This window comes from Lissotriton vulgaris, chromosome 6 (assembly GCF_964263255.1).
Source record: "Lissotriton vulgaris chromosome 6, aLisVul1.2, whole genome shotgun sequence".
Taxonomy (NCBI): Eukaryota; Metazoa; Chordata; class Amphibia; order Caudata; family Salamandridae; genus Lissotriton; species Lissotriton vulgaris.
Window position 1 is genome coordinate 1009748978 of NC_141694.1, and position 27494 is coordinate 1009776471.

The window sequence follows — 27494 nt, forward strand, 5'->3', positions numbered from 1 at the left end:
ATGACATGTGTAATGTCATGTCCGTGTAAGGACGCACCTCGACTGGAGGTAATATGTTATGCACAGGATGATGGAAAGACCCAACCCTCAGCCCTTCTCCAACTGTGGATTTCATACACCAACATTCCATGTTACATCATCTCTAAAGGGTTCCACTGGTGGAGCAGTGGATGGCATGAAAAGCACTAAAAACCAAGATACTACAACATTGTATTTTTCTATGCTGTCTTTGTGGTAGTGCATCTTGATTCATTGATATGGTTTCCTTTTCCCTATTGTGCCATATCTTTTTCATATTTATTGCAATGTTAAATATATATCTTATTCTTTATCTTTCCCAGATTATGCAGCCTATTTCTTATTTCTCATTTCCCACTAACTACTAAAGGAGGGTTGTTGTAATTACCTATTTACCTTCCTTTGGTATAGTCCATTTTCTCCTTTCCTTTTCCTCCCCTAGAGCGTTCCCTCCCCAACTGTCATATGAACATTTTACAGCTGGCTTCAGCTGACTGGAAACCTGTGATGGTGTAAGAAGCATAATAAAGATTTTCGCCTTAACTTACAGCCTCTTCACTTTTTAACATTATTACTTGTAACTATATCCTCACTGGACTTATTTACATGAAGACATTCTTATTGTCTATGTTTCATATTTTGTTAGCACATTAGCATAGAGGATGCTGTATAATTATCCATAACATGAGTTAGTGCTTAGGTACTTAGGCAACAGTTTCTAAGTGCTCTGATTTGCCGGCAAAAGTATGCCATTGCTCACACCACGATCAAACTGCAGAACTGTTGATTTAGTATCCAAGAATTGTGTAAAAAAATTGATTATGTGGGTGATCTAGATGATTTCCTATTCTACTAGGGATGCTGCCCAATTTCGTACTGATTTTGCTGCCCATTGAATATTTTCTGACTTTGGTATACTCTGTATAACATTTCATCTGAGAGCCCTCATGGCTTGACCCTTATTTTTGATTTTTTGTGATAAAACCCTTTAACTTTTCATTGATCTAGAACGCGGGTATTTAGTGGACCCCATTGTTTAGTGAATGGTTTTACTCTGCTGCCTCATGAAATTGAGGTTTAACACCGTCTCTCATCCAGTAAATGTGGGAGGCTTGGTTCAGGTAAAATTTTGGGGTGTCTAACTGCTGCCGTACAGTTTTGCTTCCACAATTTTTAAGTAGCCTTATTGTTTTGATTGTATGGTTATTTGTTACACGTACAGTTCATAATAGTTTTCAATAGGCGCTACAAATTTCAAAACTAGAGAAACTTTAACCACTTTAAATATTGTAAGCTTCTGAGTGTCCTTCCGCCATTGCACCTCAATACAGCTATTATCCGTTGCCACCCCACTTTACATCCAAAACATGCTAAGTACCTACTATTTGTTGCTCCATTGCGAAGAACATTCAAATCTTGACAAGCCCAATGCTCTATGTTTCTATACTGTAATCATTCCTAGTGAATAAGGCACTCATGACGTTTAACCCTATAATGTGCAGTACCTCCTGTTACCACTTATATTGGAGTTTTGTGGTCATCACATCCAGTACATACTAGGTATGATAAAAAATTGCATACGCTGTAAATTTCGGTAGATCAAACCTACTGGAATTCAAAGGGAGAAAAGAGCCTGGAAAATACCACCACATGCATATTTTGATGCCGTAAGCAAAATTTGCATGTTATGCCCTTTTTAAGGGAAAAACTAGTAATATGTGCTATTTATCTGCATCTAGAAATAACACACCCCACCGACAGTATTATTATTTATGACATTATTTATCTGACACCTTCCAATCGTATTAAGAGAATTTGTGTTTGATTTCTAAGTCAACACTCCCACTCTTCTTTTTTTTTATATATCTGTTTTATTATTGCAAGGATACCATAAGGATGGTCTACATTTACACAGCATAAGGCCCACAACCCTATGCAGGGCCGGCCGAATTGTAAAGGAAAACGTGGGGGGACTGTGGCGATGAAGATCACGTAAGCTTTACACAGCAAGTCGCCTACAACCTGTGATGGGCCGGCCGCGTATTGCCACATATATTACATAGGGTTGCACTGTGGAAGCATTTTAAGACCCCTGGAAACCTGCATATTTCAATAACAAGAACAGAGGAAATAAAAAGAGGCAAAGAGCCCGTAGACAGGGGCAGAGGGAGATTATTGAATAGTAAAGAGTTACAAGAGAGCAAAGAGGTAGTCACCAGAGAAAGAAGGGCTAAGAAAGGGGGAGTTGAATGTTTAACGCGGAGCAGGGGATAATAATTGCGTTGCTGATAGCTCCAAGAAGTAGGGAACTAAGTTGATGCAGGTGAGAGGTGGGCTGGAGGGAGTGGGAGGGAGAACATTGGCTTGCAGACAGCGGGTTACTTCCTGTAGTGTATTGTGAGGGCCGAGAATAGGGTCAATGTGTTTGTGCAGTTAATCAATCAGGTTCAGGTGGAAGCACATCGTCTTCAAAGAGGCGCAAAGCCCTGAGCTTCAGGGGTAGGGGGCGCGCATGTTCTATTTTACAGAGGTAATTAACCAGTGTTTGCCAAATCTTGGTGAATCAAGTGTCACAGGACTGCAGGCGCGCAGTAAAGAGTTCCTCTTTCACTGTGTGCCACAAGCGCGTAAACCAAATGTTGATGGGGGGGGGGTCTCTGTTTTTTTCCAATACAAAGCGATGACCTGTTTAGCGGCCCCTAGCATGTGGAGAGCAATAGGCCAGTCACTACGTGTGAGTGTGCGCAAGCTGTCTGGTTTGAGGCCTAGCAGAATTGTGATTGGAGAATCAGGCAGGGGGAAGCCCAGTACCACTTTGATATGACTAAGCACCTCTTTCCAGAAGAGGGTCAAGAGAGGGCAGGACCACCAAATATGGACATAATCACCTGGGGAACTCAAGCATCTCCAGCACATTGGGGACGAAGCCGGGAACATCTTCTGCAGCCTAGTCAGTATGTAGTACCACTGCGTCATGATCTTGTATGCAGTTTCCTGTTGTGATATACTGCGATAGACCTTCGGTATGTCCCGCCACAAACAACACCATAGGGTGGGCGTAACGTCGGTGGGGGACATAGGATGCCATTGCCGTTGGTATGTATCAGCGGGGGGGGCTGTAATATCTGATAGGTCCGAGATATGAGTCCCTTTGAGTCCTCAGAGGATCGTACTAGGCGTTCAAAGGGGGTAAATGCTTGGGTAACGGCCTGTTTTATGGCTGGTGTATCTAACTAGTGGCGTAACAGTGCATATTGAAAAGTGGCTCCCTCCGGGAGCCGGAACTCTTCTTTGCATTGAGCAAAGGTTTTAAATGTGTCTCCCATGTACAGATCTCGAATCGTCCTGCGGTCCCCCTCTAGCCAACTAGCAAACGCCTGCGGGTTTAGAGCAGGTGGGAATAACGGGTTGCCTGCAATGGGGGTGTGGGGAAGGGAAAGTGGTCAGCCCTTTGGGAACAGCAACCCTATCCCTAATTTCCAACACCGTCTTGGTGGGCACGGCCATGTAAGCTCTACGGGGACGCGCGGTCCAATGCAACCAGATAAGTTCCCACATGGCTCTTCCAGTTACCACCCTGTCCATATGGAACCAGAACTTTTCGCTCTCTCTTGCCGTCCACTCGCAGACGAAGCGAAGGTGAGAGGCCCAATAGTATTCGAGCAGGTTGGGGCACGGGAGCCCGCCTCGGTCCTGCAGGAGTATAAGGATTTTGTTGGAGAATCGTGTCCTACGGCCTCCCCAGATAGAGCCTGTGATGTCCCGCTGCAAATTTTGGATCTGCTGCTGCGGAATGGGGGTGGGAAGGCTTTGGAATAGATATAACATTTTGGGTAGGACTGACATTTTGATCGCATTTAAGCCGCCCAACCAGGACAGGGGGAGGGATTTCCAAACTCTCAGGTCTTCTAGGACTGATCTTCTGCACTCCCGCCAGTTTGTTTGGGACCAAGTGGCGAGCAAAGGGGTCAGCTGGAGCCCCAAGTAACTTATGGAGGTAGCAGCCCACCGATAGGGGACCAGGGATTCCAATGCAGATATCTTCTCTTCCGGAATCGTTAGATTCAGAGCCCAAGACTTTCCATGGTTAATCGTGAGGCCTGAGGCCAGTTCAAAGGACTATAACAAAGAGAGGAGTGCTGGGAGAGATGTGCACGGGCGAGATAATGTAAGAATAAGAAGAAGTGTGGCTCACTGGTAAGAGCACTTTTAAACAACAAGGGACCCCAATTAAGTCAGGCAGGGACCTCGGGGAACAATTTTATGGAAACAACAGTGGTCCCATGCTTACGTAATACAACACACCAAATAAATATAGACGAAATCGCTTCTATATTTTCAGAAGGGCATGTCCAGCCGGACAGAGGTCTTTCAGGTTTACTTAATAAACAAAATTCTTCAAAAAATAGACGTAGGAATACCTTCCACAATGCCCCTATGTGGTTCACAAGCCTGTGCCCAACACTAACGGGGTGATCACAGTTGAAGAAAATAGGAAAGGTTCAAGGCAAAACAAACGTTTTTCTGTTTCCATATAAATTGTACAGAAAATATCAAGCTGCACCATTACATAAAATCAACCAATCAGATTTGTATCGGGTGCATAAGCAAGTCGACGGCGTTTCGGTTCCATCAAGAAATCATAGGAACCATCATCAGGACAGTTAAATACTTTGCCTTTACATTAAACCTCAATTTTGCCGAGGCAGAGCGCATTAGGGCACAGATAGTAATTACTTCCTTGATGCCCGGACCAGTCGCCCACAATCAAGCGTCAGGTTTGGCCAGTTTACGCGATCGTAACCGGACGACGCCAGGGCAAGCCAAATGCTTCGGTCATGGAGTGTATCCCTGGCGTCACTGGTAAGAGCGGCAGACTCTGAAGCAGAGATCAGGCCCGGGACCAGGGTTCAAGACCCGACGCGGCAGGGTCTTGGGCTCAATGTCCGCAGACTCGATAATACTCGCCTCGGCGCCTACTCTAATCATGGGTCCCACGCTGCAACTCTGGGCAATAGCTTGCTTAATCTCCACAACGGCCCCAACAACACTGGGATGCCTGGCTTCACCTTGGGGGTGCCCAGGAGGGGCATCTCACAGGGAGAGTGTTATATCCTGATCATCTCTTTCCCTGCTGCTCAGCCTGTGTGTGTGATGTCATTAGAATGTTCCTGTGTGCATGGTTTGAATGTGGGTCAGTTTGAATGAGTGGGCTGAGCAGCTGGATGCTGCTCCCGGTGGGGCCTCCTTCTTACCTTCCTTATTACCAACTTTAACCAATAAATACCTACTTAAGAATACCAACGTCTACTGGATCTACTTACATAAATAAGTGAAGTTTATGAATGCAATAATGGCGACGAGGCAGAAAGAACTACGTGTGCAGGAACTACATTTGAAAAATGGAACTACAAAGATGGAAAGTAAAGCTTTTAAAAGAAGACAAGCAACGCTTTTGATGCCCCACCGGTGTCATGTCACATCTGACAGCCTACAGGAAACATCTATAAAGGTATGTTTCAAGCGTTGGACTTTGTGTAGCTTATTGAATTTTATAATGACAGATTTATTTACAAGAGCGTCAAAATTTCAAGTTATGACTGGTGTCAGAGTGAAACAGTGGAAAACTTAAATATATTTCAAGCTGCGAGCAGTATTAAAGAGATAATTGGGTGCCAGCGCGCTCAACTTAACGGAGTTTTTACACTCACTGCTCTTTTAAATTGACTGTCTACTATTTGATGGAAGCGTGTCTAATAAGATAAAAGATTTAACTAAAGAGTCTCACCATTACTGAAGGCGAATGTTTTATCTTGGCCGAAACAGTGAAAAGTAAACTGTCAACCAACATTTTTCTGGAGCGCACAAGCATGAAAGGAATGTGAGGCTAATTGAAGTGGGAACTCGAACTGTCAAGCATTAAGTAATTTTTCCCAGCAGTGTGCTCCGATAGGCAAAGTTCGGTGAGACATTTTGTTTTATTAAGAATTAACCTTGCCTTCGTGTCTTCTTGCTGCCAACTGCCACTTTCATTTTTAAAATACTGTCTCGAGCACGCACCTGCCGTTTTAAGCTGGGAGATCCTTCAGCCTTGCAGTCATCTCTTCACTGATGACGTTTTGGAATCTCCAACTGTCTTTGGGGGAAGTTCGGTGCACTCACGGCAGCAGCAGATAGCATCAGAGGCCCTCAACCTCTGACCTGTGGCGTCACTGCGCAAGGGCACGCAGCGCAGGTCGGACATATTTATTTTCTTCAAAACTTATTTTCTTCATGCCTTATTTATCTTCGTGTGGCGCTTGGAGATCATTTACAGCAGCATTGCTGTGTCAAGGAGGAGATGAGTCTCTATGCATTTGGTCTCCACAGGAACTGGTTTTCGTTGGTAGGTCGAGTCCTTCATATTTAGTTCGTGTTTCAAATAATCTTTTCCATATTGTCTAAAAGTGCTCAGTTTCAGATCGGGTGAGACATCGCTCACCAGCAACTCTTTGCTTTCATCTGGAACAGTTTCTTCAAATGATTTCAACATATGGAACGATTTCTTTTGATGTTTTCGTTTCTATTTCAAAGAGTCAAGGTACTGTTTATTTCTTCAGGTCTCACAACTCACAACGTCTAGCATGACAACGGTGACTACTTTTATTATTTTAGTTTCTTATTTTCCATCAGTCGCTATATTTATATATGTATTGATGTACATGTTGTGTTCTGAGTGATTTACTTATTTACTTTTACTGCATGGAACTCTTATGTGCTGAAATTGATGAATTAATTTATTTATACTGTTTTCTTTAAAGGTCGATTTTAATTGTCAGGTTTTGCTATGCTGAGTTGTGGCAATGTTAGAATTTATTTATGGAAATGAACCACATTTGTGCTCAATTAATTTGAGGTGTTCATTAAGTGTTGATATTTATTTATGCTGATTTTTGATGAACCACTTATTTAATAGTGCTCTATTTTAAATAGAGGAGTTCACACTTTACTGCGATTAGTCGTGCAGAGTCTACATTTATTGCTTGAACTTTGAGGAGTTCAATTTGTGTATTTTGTTGAACTTTGAGGAGTTCAATGCTAGTGTGTATTTTGTTGAACTTTGAGGAGTTCAATGCTAGTGTGTATTTTGGGATTTTTAGTATGCATATTCTGCGGAGCCACATAGGTGCTCATTGTTTGAGGCGCTCCTGTATTTTCTGAAGTTTAGTTCTCCAGTTTGGATTTTTAGGATGCATATGTTGCGGAGCCACATACGTGCTCATGGTTTGAGGTGCTCCATTTCTTTGTGATGAAATTATATGAGGCTGCAGAGTCCTCAGTTCTGTTTATTCATGTTTTATTTTCCTGAACCACGCAAGTGCTCTATTCAGTTAGAGGTGTTCAGTTTTACAGAGAGTCGCTAGGTAGCCATGTACCCCATGCACTAGGTGTTATGCGCTTTGTTCTTTATGCTTTACTTAAGTGTGTTTCGGGTAGCGTGGTAACTCCTATGTCCTAAATTTGTTATTCTATTGGGACGCCATTTTGTCTAGTTGATTCCCTTTTTATTGCTTTTCATGACAGTCTGGCCAACTGGCATGATTGGTGATATTTTTGGGTTTTTGTTTGTGATGGGGGATGGTTGTTATGTGATTTCTCTGGTTTTGTGCGAGAAGATAGTGTTCCTCTCTTCATCTTTTATGCAACAATTTTTATGATTGTGATATATTGCTATTTCATAATATTATTTACAGTCATTCATTTTCTTATGTTGACTGCTTATTTGAAATTTGAAATCCTGTTTTTGTCATCATCAGGACATACTGTATTTAATTTCTATTTCTTTCTTCTGTGTTCATTGTTTTAAAAGAGGGAGATGTGTTATATCCTGATCATCTCTTTCCCTGCTGCTCAGCCTGTGTGTGTGATGTCATTAGAATGTTCCTGTGTGCATGGTTTGAATGTGGGTCAGTTTAAATGAGTGGGCTGAGCAGCTGGATGCTGCTCCCGGTGGGGCCTCCTTCTTACCTTCCTTATTACCAACTTTAACCAATAAATACCTACTTAAGAATACCAACGTCTACTGGATCTACTTACATAAATAAGTAACGTTTATGAATGCAATAGAGAGCCAGGAAGGGTTCCACAGCGTTATACAGCGCCGGGACGCCCCGTTGCTGGGGCAGCTGTGCGCTTTACAAGATACTACATTTACATTTACATAGGTCGTCAGCAAATAGGGCTACTTTATGTTGTTGACCTCCATGGGGGATGCCGTGCACGTCCACTGCCTGTCAGATTATCATGGCCAGGGGCTTCACCACGATGGTGAAGGGCAGGGGGGAGAGAGGGCAGCCCTGTCTCGTGCCCCGATGTCTGGAAATGGAGTTCGTAAGCTGGCCATTGACTCATACCCGTGCTTGAGGGGAGATGTAGGGGGCCATGATTCTGGCTATCATGAACCGACCTAGTCCAATTTTCTGCAACACCGCCCGAAGGAAAGTCCAGTCTATCCTATCAAACTCTTTTTCTTCTTCTAGCGATAGTAGACATGCCGGTATGTTCCAATGTTGCACCTTCCCTTCGTGATTTGCAAGTCTATGAACATTGTCAGCCCCCTGACGATGCTGGATGAAGCCGACTTGGTCCGGTTGAATAAGCCCGGGTAAATGCGGGTCAAATCTCTTGGCCAATATTTTGGCATAGATTTTAAGGCCAGTGTTCAGGAGGGCTATGGGGCGGTATGACGAGCATAAATTGGGATCCTTTTCCGGTTTGGGGATAAGGGCAATCTCGGCTAATCGCATAGAAGGGGAAGGTCCCTCTGTTTCAGTGAAAGAGTCACACCCACTGTTAATCTGTAATGCACTGTTATTTCATTAGTGTTATCTTGACAGATCATGCAGGGCCATTTTAGTCCTTATGTAGTGTGCCAGTGGCTGCTTTGCTAATACAGAGAATCTTGGACTCAGTCAAAGCAACACTGGTGTGTCTCAGTATTGAACTTTAGAACTCCTCCTATTCTACTGCTGTAATCCAACTGGAACACTGAAGGCCTGATTCAAGGAAAGGGTTCTACAACTCTTGAACACACTTTTGCACTTTTTTCTAATTAACATAACAGTTTAAATAGTGTGTTGGGAAAGCTTGGCAAGGTGCAGATCTTCAGGGGCACCTGTCATCCAATCCTGGTCTTTCTTTAGGCTGTCTATCCCCTTGCTTAGCTATACGTAGCATACAATTCTCCACTAAAAGCTGAAAAGCACATGTCTTTCTTTTTTGTGTTTTTTGTTTCATGGGGTAAACATTTTTGTTCATTGAGAAATCTCTTCCCCTAAGAGGGTTCCCCAATTTATATATTTTTAAAAAACATCAGCACACGTAGTCCAGATTGCCTTGACAACAAGCCTCCATTCGGGGCACCCATGCGCTGGGGAGTAGTTCTCCCTGCTAACGCATGCGCATTACGGGTTATTCCACACGCATGTGCTATCATTACCGGTAGTGTGGTACACCCCGGAAGGAGGACCCACCCAGGCACCTTCGTGCTTATTTGATTTCAGCTCCCATCCCGCAGCCATGAATACATTACCGGCTGGCGGTGGGAAGCGGTAGGTGCAAAGGCTTTGGCACCTGGCATAATCGTGAGTAGAGTTTAGACGATGGGGAACTCTAATGGAGCCAATTGTCGTGAGCATTACGCCTGTATGACTGGATGTACTGACTTATACATCCCTTTGTAATGTCTCTTTCACTAGCCCGGCAAGGTGCGGGCGTCTATCGCTCACAGTCACTGGAGCGAGTCTCGTTAAGGCGGGAGGTAAGAATATCTTCGAGTAATTTGTATACCGATTCCTAGGGCGATGGGCTATGGTTCTGTGGAGACTTGGTATGTTCAAGGGGGACCCTATATGTGACTATATAGTGTATTATGGTGTAGGATGGAGCACATCCTTTCCAGAGTTTGCCCCCCCTTTAGAATCTGCCTGCCTTTCCACAATCATGGGTTTCCCTACTTGTCCTATGTTTAACTAGGGGATTACTCACTCCCCTTTCTTGGGCTTGTTTTCTGTTTTACTTTTTTCTTTGACATTGGTATGCTGTGCACACAGCAGTGGCACGCTATGTTGCATTAAGATTGTCTAATGGACATCCTATGTATCTTTCTTTTCTTTTCTGTCCTATGTTCTGATCAGGAGCAGCATAATGGCCTGCCCTGACATATACGATGGGTATTTATCTTTTAATACTTTTTCACATGCACTTCACCATACTTTCCAATCCTGGTCCTGAAGAAGCTCCAACGACCTTTATTGCTGCAACAAAGGCGTGAAACATGTTGACCGTTTTATGATACCTAGGCACAGTGTGCCGCTTGGAATTATGCTGTACTTAACCACTTCGACGCTAAGGGATATCAGCTCATATAATGAGATTTCCATTGAAATGAATGGGCAGTGCATGACAAGTTACCCTTGTCATTAGCATCCAAGTGGTTAAGAGCTTTTACTCTGACAAGGGTGTAGCTGTATACCACAACCCCCCTTTTTTTAGGCTACCCTTGTAAAGTCTTAAACTCACTATGCACGCACTTTGGTACCCACATCTAGGATCCTCATATCCCACACACCCGCATGCACCATCCGGCATGTCTCAAAAGATCTCCACCAAAGTGACCCTTCGGGGACCCGTTGGGGATTGCAGCGCCAGCCCAACAGGGCAGACCTTAGACGTTAGACTTGGAGTTGTGCCTACTCTACCAGAACAGATGATAATAGGGCAGGACAACCCGTCCTTTTTGTTTCTTTTAAAGGAAAAGCTACAGAAGCGCCCTTTGTCCCCATCACCCCATTCATCCCTCCTAACTCAAGCCCCATGGCTCCTGGATACCAGTTTCAGGCATGCACAAAAAAATGACCCAACCCTCCGCCCAGCTTGGGAACAGGCAGAGCAGGCCTCTCAATCTTCCTCTCCTACTTACCCATCCTTTGAAATATAGAATGAATTGTTGTATAGGGTAGGGAAGCAGGGAGACACCCCTCAATTGTTAGTACCTCAGGCATTTAGGGAGCAGGTCCTTTTCTTTGCTCACTCACACCTATTGTCTGGACACAGAGGGGCACAAAAGACCATTCAGATGTTGTTACAACATTTCTACTGGCCTGGAATATTTTCACACGTCACTAAGTTCTGTCAGGAATGTGAGGTCTGCCAGAAAAAGAATCTGTATAAACCCCCGGCGGTTCCTTTGCAGCCTCTCCCGGTCATAGGTAATCCATTTGAAAGGGTTGGTATGGACCTTATTGGGCCCCTTCCACACACCAAAAAGGGTCATGTGTATGCCTTGGTTGTGGTGGATTATGCTACGAGGTAGCCGGAAGCCTTCCCTTTGAGAACTCCTACAACTCAGAATATTTCAGAAAAGCTAATGGAACTGTCTCCCAGGTTGGGTTCCCTAGCGAAATACTCACTGATCAGGGGACCCCTTTTGTTTCAAAGCTAATGAGCCAAATATGTAAGACACTGGATATCTCCCACATTAAGACATCAGTCTACCATTCCCAAACGGATGGTCTATGTGAACGCTACAACGCCACTCTTAAACTGACCCTAAAGAAACCTTTATCTGTACAGGGGAAAGAGTGGGACATGTTACTTCCATTAGCCTTATACGTGGATACGGAGTCAGGTTCAGTCTAGCTTAGGCTGTTCTCCATTCCAACTACTGTATGGAAGAGAACCAAGAAGTCTCTTAGAGATTACTAAAAAAGTTTGGGAGCAACAAAAGGAGGAAGAAACAAAATCCTTTCTTGACTATACCAGAGGCTTGCGCTCCAAACTACACAAACTAAGGGAGTTTGCTGATTCAAAACTAGAGAAAGCACAGACAAAACAACAAATACTGTACAACAAAGGGAAGAAGTGGAGACCGTTGTCTGTAGGGGACTGGGTTGGTCCTTCTGCCTGCTGCCATAGGAAAAACCAAGTCAGGGTGGCAAGGGCCCTACAAAGTAACAGAAAAGGTCGGACTAACGTCCTACAAGGTACGAGTCAACCCCAGAAAATGTCAGCTGCACCATATAAATCTTCTTAAGAAGTGGTTAGGTCCCCCTCCTCAAGACGTACAACACGTTGAGGACCTCTCCTCTACTACGTCTACAGTAAGACAATTGGTCATTAATCCAGATTTAACTAAGGAACAGGAGGATACCCTTCAGAAAACACTAACCCCTTTTGAACATGTCTTCTCTGATTTGCCAGGGAGAACTTCTCTAGCAGAGCATGCTATCAACACTCAGCCAGGGAAAATAGTGAAACAAAAGCCATATAGAATACTGGCTGCAAGGAGGCAGGCAATAGAAAAGGAGGTAGAAAGTATGCTGGATCTAGGGGTTATCAAACCATCAAAAAGCAACTGGTCTTCCCCTATAGTATTGGTGCCGAAACCGGACGGATCAGTCCACTTTTGCATTGATTTTCGCGCTGTGAATTCCATCTCTAAGTGTGATTCATACTCCATCCCTAGGGTGGATGAACTTATAGAAAAATTAGGGGAGGCACAGTTCATTACTACTCTTGACCTTACCAAAGGTTATTGGCAGGTACCACTCAAACCGGAGGACCAAGAAAAGACTGCCTTCGCTACCCCCAGCGGCCTATATGAGTTAACTGTCCTACCCTTTGGGTTGCATGGGGCACCTGCCACTTTCCAACGACTAATGAACCAGGTATTGCAAAACCACCAGGAATATTCCTCAGCTTACCTGGATGACATAGTCATATTCAGCCCTGACTGGGACGCCCATCTGCAGCATTGTACCCAAGTATTCACCGCCCTTCAAAACGCTGGATTGCATAGTAATGCAAAGAAATCAAGAGCCGGGTTTAGAAAGGTAAAATACCTGGGTTATCTCTTGGGAAATGGAGTCATAGAGCCTCAGTCAGAGAAGGTGAAGGCTATAGTGGAGGCCCCTTTTCCTTCAACAAAAAAAGAAGTTCGAGCATTCCTGGGACTCCTTGGGTATTACAGGCGTTTCATACCCCAATACTCTGAACTAGCGACGCCGTTGACTGATTTACTCCAGAAGAATGTCAAGAGCAGGGACCTCCAGCAACCCACACCTGGTGCTAGGAAGGCTTTTCAGGAATTAAAAACAGCCATAACAACTGCTCCTGTTCTCCGCTCTCCTGATTTCTCAAGTCCTTCTTACTACATACAGACGCATCTGAACATGGTCTGGGTGCTGTGTTGTCCCAAGCTTCACCTGAAGGCATTGAACATCCTATCCTTTTTATCAGTCAAAAACTGTTTCCTAGGGAGCAGAAATACCCTATAATTGAGAAGGAGTGCCTCGCCATCAAATGGGCAGTTGAGAAACTTTGATACTATCTAGAGGGTGCCCACTTCCTATTCATTACTGACCATGCCCCATTGCTATGGATGAGTCGCAATAAGGGGAACAATCTGCACATTCTTCGGTGGTTCCTCTCCTTACAGCCCTACTCTTTTGAAGTCATCCATCGGAAGGGTACGGAGAATGCGAATACTGACTTCCTTTCACGTTTTCCATTGTTCCCCGATCGTGAACAAACTGGGGTAGGGGTGTGTGAGGAAGAGCAGTCCGGAACCCCAGCAATGGAACACTTTCCCCATTATCTTTCCCCGTCTCCTCTCCTGTATTTCCAGAGCTTGCCCGAGGAGTGCTGGTCCTTTAAGACGTCAGGCTTCCCAGGTCAGTTGACTGGGTCACGTGGTACAGAGGACTTCAAATTGGAAGCCGCCAGAGGAAGCAGGTGTTCACTGGGACCAACGGACAAAGAACGCCAGAAGACGCTTGCAAGGACCTATCTCGTGACCCCGTGGGACAAAGCAAGAAGCCTTCAAGGGGAGCAGGAAGACTCCCCAACCGAGGAGAAGAACCGGAGCAGGACGGACCCAGCCGAGGAAACAGACGGGCAGCCAGACCCAACCTGGCAACACAAAGACCCGAGCCACAGCCCTGGAGGGACGTGGCTACACAAGGTACAGGGACGGTTTTGCTCAGTGTGGGGGCGCGCACTAGAGGGACCTAGGGCGGGAGTAAAAAGGGGAGATCAAGACCCAGGCCCGTCTTCGGCGTAGTAACGCGCATTGCATGGCATGAAACACTGGTGACAGTATTGGTGGCAGTCCCCCACACTTCCACTGATTCCCTGCACCAACGTTGTGACAGCAAACAACCCCCTTACAGGGTTTTCTTTATTTCCTTCTCTCCATATGGTATCAACGGCCAATGGTCGCCAAGCATAGACCCAGCTGAACTCCCACCTTCCAGCAGAGAGTCCAAGAGGAGCGGCCAAGACACTACAAGCCTCAGAACCCCTTGCACCAGAGACACGGGTTTACCTTTCATTTTGCTTCGGAACAAAGACTCTGTCGAACAAAAGGCTTGTTTGTTGTACCCTGTTGACATTAAAACCCTTAACCAGAAACCTGCCTACCCTGGTCTGCTTCTCGACCGCGCCACACAAGGCAATTGTATCCGGTCTGCAGGCTTCTCGTGTATCTGATGCCACAAGCAGGTGAACGGTGTACTGCACAAGAACTGTGAGGCATTAGCAGTAACTCAAGATTCTTTTTTCAAAATCTGGCTGCAAACTGACGGGCTTTCTGTATACCCTTGTGGAATTCTGCACCATGTCAAAACTCCATGCCGGAAAACAAAAGAGAACAAGAAATGGCTGTCCTCATATAATGTGATAGAAAAGACGGCCTGACAGAGATCCACAGGGGTCAACTATTGTGCAAATCAGCAAATATATGGTAGTTGGATTCAGTTCCACTGGACAACATGTAACAACAATTTTGTTAATCTTTCAAAGATACTGCACACTCCAATATGTACCATTGGGCTACTGCAATCCCTTGATCGGAGAGTCGCAAGGGCTTCCAATAATTTCTTTTAAAATCCCTTTCCTCAACATCTATGCAAGGTGTTATTCCTGCAACTGTCTCTGGGGTCATATTGTACGGTGGTGTTCTCGGATATACAACATTAAGTTTTACTAGGAATCGGACTGGTTTCCACATCTTTAATTAGTCTGGTATCTTTCCTGGTAAAGTCCCATACTTCTGGGTTCACAGTTTCTTTCAGGAAGTAAGTCATCTAATATAATCCTGCAGCTGTCACTTGTCAGGCCATTTTAAATTAAACATCTTCATCATGTGTTTGAAATTCAATATCTTCTGGTGTAACTAAATGGTGCAATTTAACTTGCACAATAGGTCTCTCCCTAGCAGATTTACTGGACTAGAATCACAGACAACGAATTGATGGTTTTCCTCAAATAAGCCTCTTTTTATGGGGACCTTTTCAGAATCTGTGTTGGTTATCTGTTTATTAGAAACTCATGCAACTTTAATTTTCTTTACCAAGAGGAGTAGGTCTGGGACTTCTGCTGTTCTAACAGTGTAATGGGTAGCTCCGGTGTCAGTCAAAAATGACACTTGGTGGTCATTAACATTTCCTTTGACCAATTGTCCATTCTGGTCTACCTCCAAGTCTACGCAAAGTACGCAATCTTCCTCCCCCCTCAGGCACCGCCATTGGGAACTTCCAGAGCTGAAGCTGTTCTAGCATAGGGTAGTGTTGAAATGTGTTCTAGTACTGATTTTGAAATGTAACCAGATTTGCTTCCGCCATCTGATTGGCTGAGATGCTGATCTCTGTATGGCTTATGAGTGTTCATCTCATTCTGGGCCCATGCATTACTTGCATTGCTGTATCACAGGAATACTGTACAGATGTTACTTTCATACAATTTGAATCTCTGTGCAACCCAAGTATTATTTGATGTCCTAAGTGTAGTGTCATATGTGGTACCTCTTGAATGTCCTGTACAAATGGTACCAGTCATGTCTACATGCTTTTCCTGCACTGTGCACTCCACTTTAGGGAAGTTTACTTTTTATGATACAGTGCTGCTGACTTATGGTATGTGTATGAGGCATAGGTTAAGTGTGTGAGCTGTATCAAGGACTTAACATGCAGTGTGAAAATTTCCAAGGTTGTTAATCTGCACAGTGACTCTTCATTTCTTCAATTACTCACTTTAATTTGCATGAGTTGAAGGCAGGTGTGAGGAAGAGGAGGGTTGTCATGAGTCTCAGATCAGAGTTTACTGCTGTCAAGATGAGCACTTCCTGACACTTTGGCATTCATTCAATACTTTATAGTTGGTGCTACCTTTGTTGAGGTGGAGTAATCATGTGGAGGTGTTCTATGAAGTGGCAGTGTAGTCAGTGTTGTTGATGTACAGGATATACTCACATTGTGTCCTTTGGTGCTGTAGTACATAAGTGTGTCAAATACACACTGCTGCTCACTCTGAGTTTGCTGTTTGAGTCAGAAATGTTGTTCTGTGTTGCATGTTATGGGCTGTCATTATGTGGTATGGTCTGCCATTGTATGTGATGAGCCTACCAGTGTCTGCTTGGGTGTGTGCTGCTATGTGATTATGTGGCAGTGGTGTCTCAAATCATATGCCATCTACCTTGGCTCACTGACTCATCCAACACCTTGTTGGACTACTGTTAAATGCACATACACACTCTGGTTGCTCTGCCCTCCTCTGTTCCACAATGTATGTGGACTGACCCTTATTTGGATGCAATGATGACTATTGTCATTTTGAAGGGACTCTTGCCTCATCCCTCACTCATGTTGCTATACAATTGCTTACGATCCTAATGAGATATCACTATAAACAGTGTCCGTGCACATGACTTTTTGCTGCAGATATATTGGGCAGAGTGGTGCCTCTTGTGAAAAATGTGGTGTGGAGGTGGAAATGATGATCTTGCTTGCCTGGGACAATGTGCTGGACTTCTGCAACATTGTGGCCAACTTTTTCTGCAGCTTCATCGCTGCGGTTGATGTGACCGGGCTAGATACAATCATTTCTATGGAGATGGGTGCCCTCGATGCTGAGGTGACAATTTACCTATGTACAAGACATGTGTACTTAGACTATGGTATATGCTCCTGTCTCCACCAGGGTGTCTGATGTAGAAAGGACATGTACTTCAGCGCAACAGTGGTGTGTTGTTGTTATACAAGGGTTGTATGCGGGGGTGTGTTATTGACTTACCTGCGGTGTTGACTGCGATGGCGTCTTATCTGATGGTAGTGGATCAGGTACAACAGTTGAAGGGCTCGTACAGCAGGATCCATGATGGCCAGGAGGTGTGGAGGTGTCTCGGACTATCTCCGCAGTTGTGCTTCTGCCATCTCCGATGAGCTGGTTTCTCCGCTGCATACTGATGGCCTATTTTATGCATCATGATCTCTCTGGCGGTCGGAACGTCATTCCGCACGGCGGGCTTTCTCTATTGGCTCCCTCCGGCACCGTTGCGGAATGAAAAATGTGGCGGATCCGGAATCACCGGGATGGACGGAAAAAGGGCTATCTTTGCCCATTGTAATATGGCGGTCGCGATGACCGCCGCAGGAGTAACTAAATGGATGTTTTCCGCTACTTCCAGCACTGCGGAGGTGCCTACAACCACCATCGTAATCAGCCCCTAAGTTTCATTTTCAAAGCAATGACGAAGCTCGTCTCCACCTCCCAAGGCCAACAAAAAAAGGAAATCCCTCTGCTGTCGGCAGCAGAGGGATTTGTGCCCCTGTACTCATGACTGAATGGTTCCATAAATAGCACAGGAGCACTGGTGCTCATGACGGAACCATTCCGTCATGAGCAACGAAAGGGTTAAAAAGAGCCTGACAACTTTGAGACGGACTCATACTCCATAGCAGCCATTGGGCCCACAGTCACTGATAGTGACTCCTCTCTTCTGACGTCAAAGAAGTATGCCGCCGAGTTGTCGGGGTGATGTGTCACATTGTCAAATAGTAGCTAGCGCCCAAGCCTACAGGGTAGCAACGCACACTGTGCCCTGCCACAGCTTTCAGTATAGTGCATTAAAAGTGTTCCGGCTTGACAGCTGTGAGAGGTGCTACATAATGTGTGATTTTTGCACTTCAATGTGGGGTTGCAGACCACCACACTGAAATGTGTTAGTATAACGCCTGATGCGTGGTACTTGGCAGGGCTGAATAAGCCAGCCAAAAGGGTTTATGAGAAATATTGCAAACTGTAGCATCGGACATCTCTCTGTTAATCAGTTGGTTTTAGACACCTGCCACCTTGCAATTATTCGTTAGTATGTCCACCCTGCTTCAAAACCTTAATTCCCCTAATTTTTTGCTGCATACGGCGGGTGGTGAATTGTTTAGATGTTCGAGTAGAACATCCTCTATTAATAAGGCAGTCCCATCCTCATCATCCTGCATTCGTGTACATGAGAAGAGACGCCTGCTGTGGGCCACCACTGTTCCATTTGTGAGTCCTAGCCTGTGCAGTAGCAATGAAAACTGGTGGAAACTGTAACCCTCAATCTGAGCAAGTCATATTTATTATTCCATTCACCACATATCAATTTATATATGTTAGCAACGGGAAAATCACAACCCTTCAACACCTCAAACGCAGCTATAAATGTTGTTCACGCTTAAAACACAATAGAGTATTCTGCTTCTGGAAGTTTTAGAAGCAATATGATTGATTTCAGTAATTCTCAAGAATTGTATCTTTCGTCATGGTGGGAGTCCCACGGTAACAGTAAAATGGCATTATAGAGCTTAAAGGTTAATGTCCCTTGAAAATTAATAGCATTTAGTAACCAGTTAACCTCATTAAAGAACATCCAAACTCCAGCCAATCACATCACAGACCCAGAGTATCCATCTCCTGCAGGGCCACAATACCTCAGATTTCTTACCGCATGTCTGAATCTAAAAAAAGGCTGTTAAGGCCCTGCAAGATTTGTGGAAAGTCCAAGCTCTTCTCTGAAGATCCTTATAAAGAGTGCTTATACTGTCTTTATCCGGTTCCAAAGCCTAGAGACTGCCAGACTTTTTCTTCAAAAACCCTCAAAGACCGGGAGGGAAAACTACTTCTATGGCTTCAGAAGAGAAAATCTGTTAAGGATTCCGACTCCGAGAGTGAGGAGAGGCCTTATACCTATTCTAAGAAAAGGAATGAAGAAGATCCTCTTTCTGTCCAGAGAGATCCAGAAAAGCAAGATCTCAGAGCAAGGAGTTTTCTGTGGAGAAAAGGGTGGAAAAAGAGCAACCTGGCTCTTCTCATGCCCAAAGAGATCTGGTTCTGTACCTCGATCTGCGCCATATACTCCCTCACAGAAAATCTGCCTGTTGACGGGCTCTTCAATGAGGCATTCTCCACCTATGACCTATGTAATGAGGGCTCCATCGACAGTTTCTTCAGCGACATCTACTGCGTCGACGGTCAGGATGACAACGGCTGTGGCGTCAACGAAAACCGAGGTAGTGATGTCGTTGGCGGCTTCTGTGAGGAGTTCCACGTCATTGAGAGCTTCACTGTTGATGGTTCAGTTGGGTGCTGCGATACCGTTGACGATCTCATCGACGAAGAAAAAGGACATGCCAGTTTCAAAAACAATTCCATCATTGCTGCAGGACTTCTCCAAGATTTCTCTGCTACCTCCGTCTCGCCTCCTGGAGTTCCAGGAATTGCAGGATGAAGGTCCTTATGGTCCCGCATACAGCCCTTCTCAACTCAGAGGAAGAAGAGCAACCAGATGACTCTTCTGCATATTTGGAAGGTGAATATTCCTTCTCAGACAGAGGACGCACAGGCATGCAATGCTTGGTAACTTTTCAGGAGCATTACCCCTATTATGAGCAGGAAGAGGAGGAATGTTAGCAGGAAACCTCCTTTAATGTTCTGATGTCTCTGGTCACGGACTTGCGTATGATGCTCAGTGACTACTATTAGTGTTTCCCTTATGCTAATGTAGCTCAAAAGCCAGCTCCTTACAGGAGGATCCTGTTTTTATCCCAGCTCAGGAAGTTACACCTGCACCACCAAAACAGAAATCCTTACCTTCTCTGCAGATTCCTCCTTGAAAATTAAACAGTGGTGACCAACAATTGGAGGAAGGGGAGCTACAAGTGGATTCTGATGTCCATGATGAATGGATGGACGATGTGGCACACACAGCACCTTCTCCCACCCTGCCAGTGGCTGATTCTCCTCCAGCAGATAATGGCTGCTTCCATGACCTTCTAGACAGGGCTTCAAAATGCTTTGATCTCCCCAAGCCGGTCAACCAAGCAGAATGCTTCTCGTATGATTTCAAGGCTGATATACAGCGTTCTGTTAGGGCAATCCCTATTGTTGACTTCCTGTGGCAAGAAGGTCTTAAGCTGATGAAAACTCCAGCTTCTGTGCCAGCAATTATTCCAAATTTAGACAAAAAGAACTTTGCCTCATTGGCCATCCAAAGAATGATTCCGTAGTAATGCAAGCCACTCAAAGGCGACCTAAGAGCCCTTCTTCACCATGTACCACTCCACCAGACAAGGAAGGGAGCAGGTTAGACAATATGGGTAAGAGATTTTCTGCGCTGGCTGCAAGGGCCATCAGGGCCTCCAATGCCATGGCAATCCTTGAGGTACGATAGGCAATTGTGGTAGAACATTGATCCTTTTCTAGAATTTCTGCCTGAGGACAAGAAGAAGGAGGCAAAATAAATATTTTCAGAGGGTGATAGATCCTCATCGAAACTCATTATGTAGTGCTGGACATCTCTTCTACCACCTTTAGGCAGATGGCAGGCACTGCTGTGTTGTGTAGACAGGGTTGGTTAAAGGCAATGACATCCAAGCTAAGGTGCTTGCCATGCCTTCGACGGAGAGAACCTTTTTGGTAAACATGTGGATGAGGCGCTTCAAGCTTATAAATCAGACAGAGATATGGCGAAATCCTTAGCCAATCTGCAGCAGAAGTTCTCTTCCTTTCGAGGAAGGGGAAGGGGCCAATTTGAATCTCTGCCCCAGCTACAGCAGCGCTTTCAGCCCTACTATCAGCATAGTTTCCGGTGTCAATATTCTGCGCAGTCCTTTCGTCAGACACCCGCACCAGTTTACACCAGGGCTCCGGCACAAATGCGTCCAGCATCTGGACGAAAATCACATGATAGAGGAAGAAGTCAATATGAATTTTCAGGCACCCGTCACCCCAGTCCCACTCTTTTTGGCTCAAAACTGCTCCAAATTCTTTGTTCAATGGAACACCTTTTCAGACAGATGGATGTTAAACGTCTTCAACTATGGTAACAACCTGGAACTTATTCAACAACCTCCGAATTTACCTACAAGGATGACTGCTCACCATCATCTGGCGCTTTTCACAATGTAAATAAATCTCCTTCTCGACAAACAGACAATCAAAGTAGTGCCACAATGTCAGGAGGTGGTGGTGGTAGGGTGGTAGTTAGTGAAACTCCATGTTAGCCAATAGAACCAACGTCCTTGCTACAATGAAAATGGCAATTTCTTGTTTTCACTATCAGACAATGTTAAATAGAACAGAAACATAACCTTACTTTTAATGCTAGGCACCCTGCCTGGTAGGCTACCAAGGCCTACTCTAGGGCTGGCTTTCTAATAATACAAATTAACATTTTGACATGGCAAAAGGGTTTAGTATTACGTGTCTAGTTGGCAGTTTTAACGCTTCTCAACTAGGCTTCAGTGACAGGCCTAAACTCACGTTTTCACCTTTTCACTACGGTGGTGGTTCAATTAAGTGTTGCAGCCCACTAGTGACATTTAGCTGGTAAGTTAAATCAACTAATCAGATCTTAACTAATTCTACACATACTTTGGGGGTCAGAGCACATGCAATGGGACCTGAACAGCAAGGCCAGTGCACTACAAAGTCAAAAAATCAGCAGCACGATTCCATAAAACTTGGGGGATGGTGATCATACAAAAGAGGTCCTTTCCTACAGATAGTTGCTCAATAGCACAGGAAACTATTTACAAAGCCTGTGGAGGCAGGAGGACATACCAGAAATTATTGACTCCCTGGTGACAGGCCTTGGTGGGAAGTGAGGGATTCATGATGAGACTGTATGTCAATGCCTTTGATTGTAACCCACTTTTGTAACCCTACAGGAGAGGGTGGGAAAAGTGGTAGTGTGTTGAAGAATGAGTTCTGTACATATTATCTATAAATTGTACACTGTGTCTGACTGTAAGATAGTTATGTAAATGAAAGGAAACTAATGCAAATTAGTTCTGATAGACATCACAACTACCATTGCCATCATTACCACTATTATCACTACCACTATTGCCAACACCATCACCATTATCATCACCACCACTGCTGTCATCCTCACTATTGTAGCAGGGATTTCTGCTCCTATACAGAACTGTGCATAGAGACTTATAACCTCAGTGAGTTAGGGTGTGCCTAAACTCACCTTAGTATCCAAAATCCCCTAACAGACTAGCAATCAGTGTCTCATTGGTACTTACAAAACCCCAATGATTTAGACAACCCAGAACATGGACTTAGAACACCTCAGGAAGCGTGGAACACATGAACACTCTTTCGTTATTCTAACATATCAATCCAGAACGAGGAGTCAATGAGGACACATGCGAGTTTGAAATGTTTACTTCTAATGCAGTGTTCTCAAACGCAGTATCTTAGGTAATACAAGCAAACATATTATAAAGATCAAGGTTAAAAGCATAGTTACTATTCCATAAAATACAAAGGGTGAAAGCATGTTAAAATGCTAAAGGAAACAGGTCTAAATAGAACCTCAGTTTACCCTCCCTAGCTAGTATATTATGTTACATCTACAGAAGGTCTCTTTGGGTTCAGAAGGGCGGGCCCATGCCTTTAGGTTCAGTGGAAATGGATCACATCATCTCCTACACCAACACTCTGCATACGGATATTCATCTAGTGTGTGTCTCCAGCCTTCCGCAGTGCAGTATCATTCGCGCCTAAAACCAAAGTTGGCCACAGCTGCATCCATATTATGTCTACTCTGTGCGCTGATCAATCCAAACAATAAGCACTGTGTTGAAATAACCTTGAAGGCCTCGGCACTCACTGTACAGACATAGCTTACCAAGCAAGACTGATATTATAAGCAAACAAGTTATTCTCGTGTAAAGCAAAATACCTGACTAGGCGAAAAGCATTAATAACAAAATGTATTGTGTGCAGAGGCAGCAGGAAAGGAAAAATGGCGTTTAAAACTCTAACTAGCACATGCCAACTTAACACAGTGCAAAGGTGAAACCAATACACAAGACACTATCACACCCACCATCATCAGTAGTATTATCACTATCACCCCTACAGTTGCTACAACCTCCATTACCACTACTACCATAATCTCTGCTTCTATCACCATCACTACTTCTACCATCACCACCACTATCAACATTTCCACCAAAATCTCCACTACTACCAACACCACCACTATCACCATCACTACTACTACTACCACAAAGACAAATTTTACTGCCACTATTACTGCCACCAGCACAATTCAAGCTACCACTATTTCCATTTCCACCATCACTGCTACCACTATCGCCACTAGTACCAATGCAACATTCTTCTGTGTGTGTGCGCGATTAAAGGCATTGTATGTGTGACAGTGCTGTGTGTGTAAGTTTAAGGCTGTTGCCTAGCGGCTAGGATGGTCAATCAAAAATCTGGGGAACCGAGTTCGAGTCTTGGCAATGACACTCAACATCCAGTGATTCTGGGCAAATCACTTAATCTCCCCGTATCTAACAAATAATAATGTATGCGTCCTTGTGTAACGCAACTGGTGCTTATGTAAAGTGCTCTGATCCTTGATAGGAGGGGGAGATCCCTGATACCTTCCGGTCAAGTTCACACTATATAAAACTCCCCCCCCCCCCTCTCCCCCCACCAAATAAAAGTGTGATGTAAACCTGTGCATAACAGATTTTGTATGTGCTATCAGTTATTTAAAAAGTCCAATCCTATTGGTTTTGCCAATGAATGTTTTCGCCTTTCCTTCCATACAGATTTACAATCCTTTTCTCACATGGAAACGGGGAAGACCTTGGTTTGGCCAGCAGCTTCTACATCTATTTAGGCAAGCACATCAACTGCAATATCTTCTCTTATGATTACTCTGGTTATGGTGTCAGCACTGGGAAGCCGTCAGAGAAGAACGCCTGTGCTGATATTGATGCAGCTTGGCATGCCCTCACGACTAGGTGAGCGTCTGCCCATGAATCCCTTGGGAATGAGGTAAGTCAGGATCCTTTAGTATATGGTGCCATGGATTAAGAAAAAGTGCTGCAGCGTCAGGAATCGACAGTATAATAGAACATAACTACCCTTTTTAACCGTATTTATACCCTGCTAAGTTTTTTCCAGAGTCCTTAGACAGTTAGTGGCTACTGGTCAGTATCTTAAGTGAATACTTTGATTAGCTAATGGTGTCCAGAACACCCAATTATAGAAAAGAAAATCTCTAAACTGACATAATACTTTTTAGTATGGCCTCCTGAGGCTCATTTGCAACAACAACCCCAATATCAGTTTCATACAACTGAACTAATTAAAAAAATTATATTGTTATTGTTGTTTTCTTCATATAAAAATATTTTATGCTTTTTCAATATATTATATAATTTTACTGCTATTCGTTTGCTTATAAAAGAAACTCATCATTGTCTACACATATACATGACAGTTAGACAAATAGACAAACAGTTACCAAGATGCCAACAAGAACTCTAACATTTTGGTGTGCAATAATCCCCCAGCATTTAAAACATGTGATATCAACACTTGAACAGTGAATTAACACTTGAACAGTGGTTTAGATTGACATTGCTGCAGATTTTAACAGTTTCTTCATCTGTAACTGTATTGAGGGCCAAGTTACCAACATTTTAACTCTAAAATCGAAATACAATTGATAAATATACAAATAACCCCACACTCAACCATCAACACTTCATTCTCACCTGTCAAACCATCTCACACTAACACTCATCCACAAAAGAGATTCAATCGTGTTGGAGATCGTGGACAGCTTAACAGAGACAGACTATGTCATTCTTTGTGATGCGAGTATCACCAAACAGATTCCTCTGGTGTATATGTCTCTGAGAGGACTCCCCACATGTGTCCAGAACACCCATACTATTACACTACAGTTGGACGAAAACGTTATTTCATTTCAGCTCACTCTCATAAGGTTTCATGGACTATATTGATGTTCCTTACATCCTAGCTATAGCGGCAATATGTGCTTTGTAAAGAACGAAATGACTTGTGTCTTGGATCACTAATGGCATCATCGTCAGGGCATGGGTACGGTTTTCGATTGCTTTTAAGTTATTTTTTATAAACTATTAGTTAATCAATGAAGTGATATAATGTAATGTACTTATCTCTATATTTAGTTTTATATGAAGGCAAAAGTTTGCACTTGTTTCTAAGTCTAAACACTTTGGGGCATATTACCAAGGACAACCATGATTATCGCAAATAGCGCTTAGCGTGATTTACATTATCGCTATCTATAGCTGGATTCCTGTCCCATGTTAGAGGCGTATTATCAACGCCATTTACCGAGGCGATGTGAAATCCAGCAATGGAGGGTGTGAACCTGCATCAACGTGTGAAAAGCAGCGATAATTATCCTGCGATCACAAAATCCTTGATAATAGGTAGATGTGGACCTAGCTTTGCTATTCACCTCCCATGTCACAGATAGCTAAGTAGAAATTTTAGCAGGAGTAAAAATCCAGTGTTAAGGGGCATTAGCGCAACTTCTATCATCGCTTCGCGGCTCTGGGGCATCCTTGTAAATGTCGCGATGCTGTGTTAGCGATGTTTTACAAGGATATTATGTGAGGAACGCCTACTTTGCATCTAATTTGCGAGGCGAGGCGTTGATGATTGTGCGATATTAAAATCGCCTTATTTTTGGCGCTCTGTGCAGAAAAAGCGGCGATATGTGTCTTGATAATATGCCCCTTTGTTTTCTGTTCAGCGTCTTAGATTAGAAATGGGCATATCAAGCATTTTTATGGGGGGCTATGGAAAATGTAATCCGATGGGGCTATAAAATTTTACAGGCGCCGGTTGCTTCACTAAGGGCCATATGTATGAAGCAGAAATCCGGTCGCTAACGATGCGAATCGCTAAAAATAGTGTTTGCGACAATAAAAATCGCAAATCCCAATGTATGAAGGCGAAAATGCATGCAAAAGAAGGAATCGCTATTTAGCGAGTTCCAAACCTTGCGAAAGTGGTAAATTGCGAATTCCATAGCGATTTCCAAATTTGCGCTGAAACCGGTTAGCGAAATTCGCAAATCTGGAAATCGCATTTAAGAATTCGCAATGGAATGTATCAACCAATCGCAAATAGCGAAATAAGGGAATTCGCAAATCAAGGAATCGCAATTACCATCAACTGGGAGCAGGTGGTAATCAGGTGCAAAGTATAAAATGAAGCCCAGAATGCAACACACTCTTATCCACAATGTCTGGGCTCTACATGATAGTGAGGAGGCAAAGACTGAGAGCCGTGGCGCAGAGGAGGAGACGGCAGGAGAGGATATTCCGGTTGCGCACCACCATCTTCCAGCGCACTGAGGAGGACATCTACACCCATTACAGACTGGAGGAAGAGAGCATACTTGATTTAATTGAGGAACTCAGGCCCCACCTAGAACACCCCACCCGTAGGACACAGGCCATACCCACACACATCCAGGTCCTGTGTTCACTACACCTGCTGGCCTCAGGTAGTTTTCAGGGTGTCATAGCCTCAGCAGGAGGGGTGTCACAAAGTGCCCTGTCGCGCTTCTTCCATACGTTCCTCGACGCCATGACACATAGGATGCAACACCACATACACTTCCCCAGCACCCTACAGGAACTAGCACAGACCAAGCAGGACTTTTACAACATTGCCCAATTCCCCCACGTCATAGGATGTATAGATGGGACACATGTTGCCATTTCACCCCCCTCAAACATAGAGTATGTATTCCGGAACAGGAAATGCTACCACTCACTGAACATACAGATGGTGTGTGATGCCAAAAACATAATCACCGACATAGTGGCAAAGTATCCTGGAAGCACACATGACGCCTCATATACCGTCACAGTGGGCTATACTGTAGACTCTCAAGAGGAAAATTTGGAGAGGGATACCTACTAGGTAATAGCACACAATGACAGCCCACATTCCAAGTGGCCAGCATGTGCATGACAGTGACTGACCTTTCTACATTTCCACCCACAGGGGACAGTGCCTATGCAGTCCGGGATTTCATCCTGACACCCTACCTGAATCCTGCCACTGCTGGGGAGCGGCGCTACAACCGGGCACACATTTCAACAAGAGGCACCATTGAGAGAACATTTGGCATATTGAAGAGCAGGTTCAGATGCATTCACAAAAGTGAAGGAGCCCTCCAATACAGCCCAGAAACGTGCTGCAAAATTGTAGTAGCATGTGCCATGCTGCACAACATTGCTACCAGGAAAGGGACACCAATGGAGTTGAGTGACTCAGAATCCTCCGACGTG

General features: G+C 44.2%; 1 protein-coding gene across 1 annotated transcript in view; it reads left to right on the forward strand.

The window, feature by feature from the left end:
• LOC147708349 (alpha/beta hydrolase domain-containing protein 17A-like) overlaps positions 1-27494 on the forward strand; it is a 471490-nt gene that overhangs the window by 49878 nt on the left and 394118 nt on the right. Inside the window, exon 2 of the mRNA XM_086925725.1 lies at positions 23955-24149. Within this exon, the coding sequence (XP_086781851.1) occupies positions 23955-24149 (195 nt within the window). The remainder of the gene's footprint in view (positions 1-23954; positions 24150-27494) is intronic.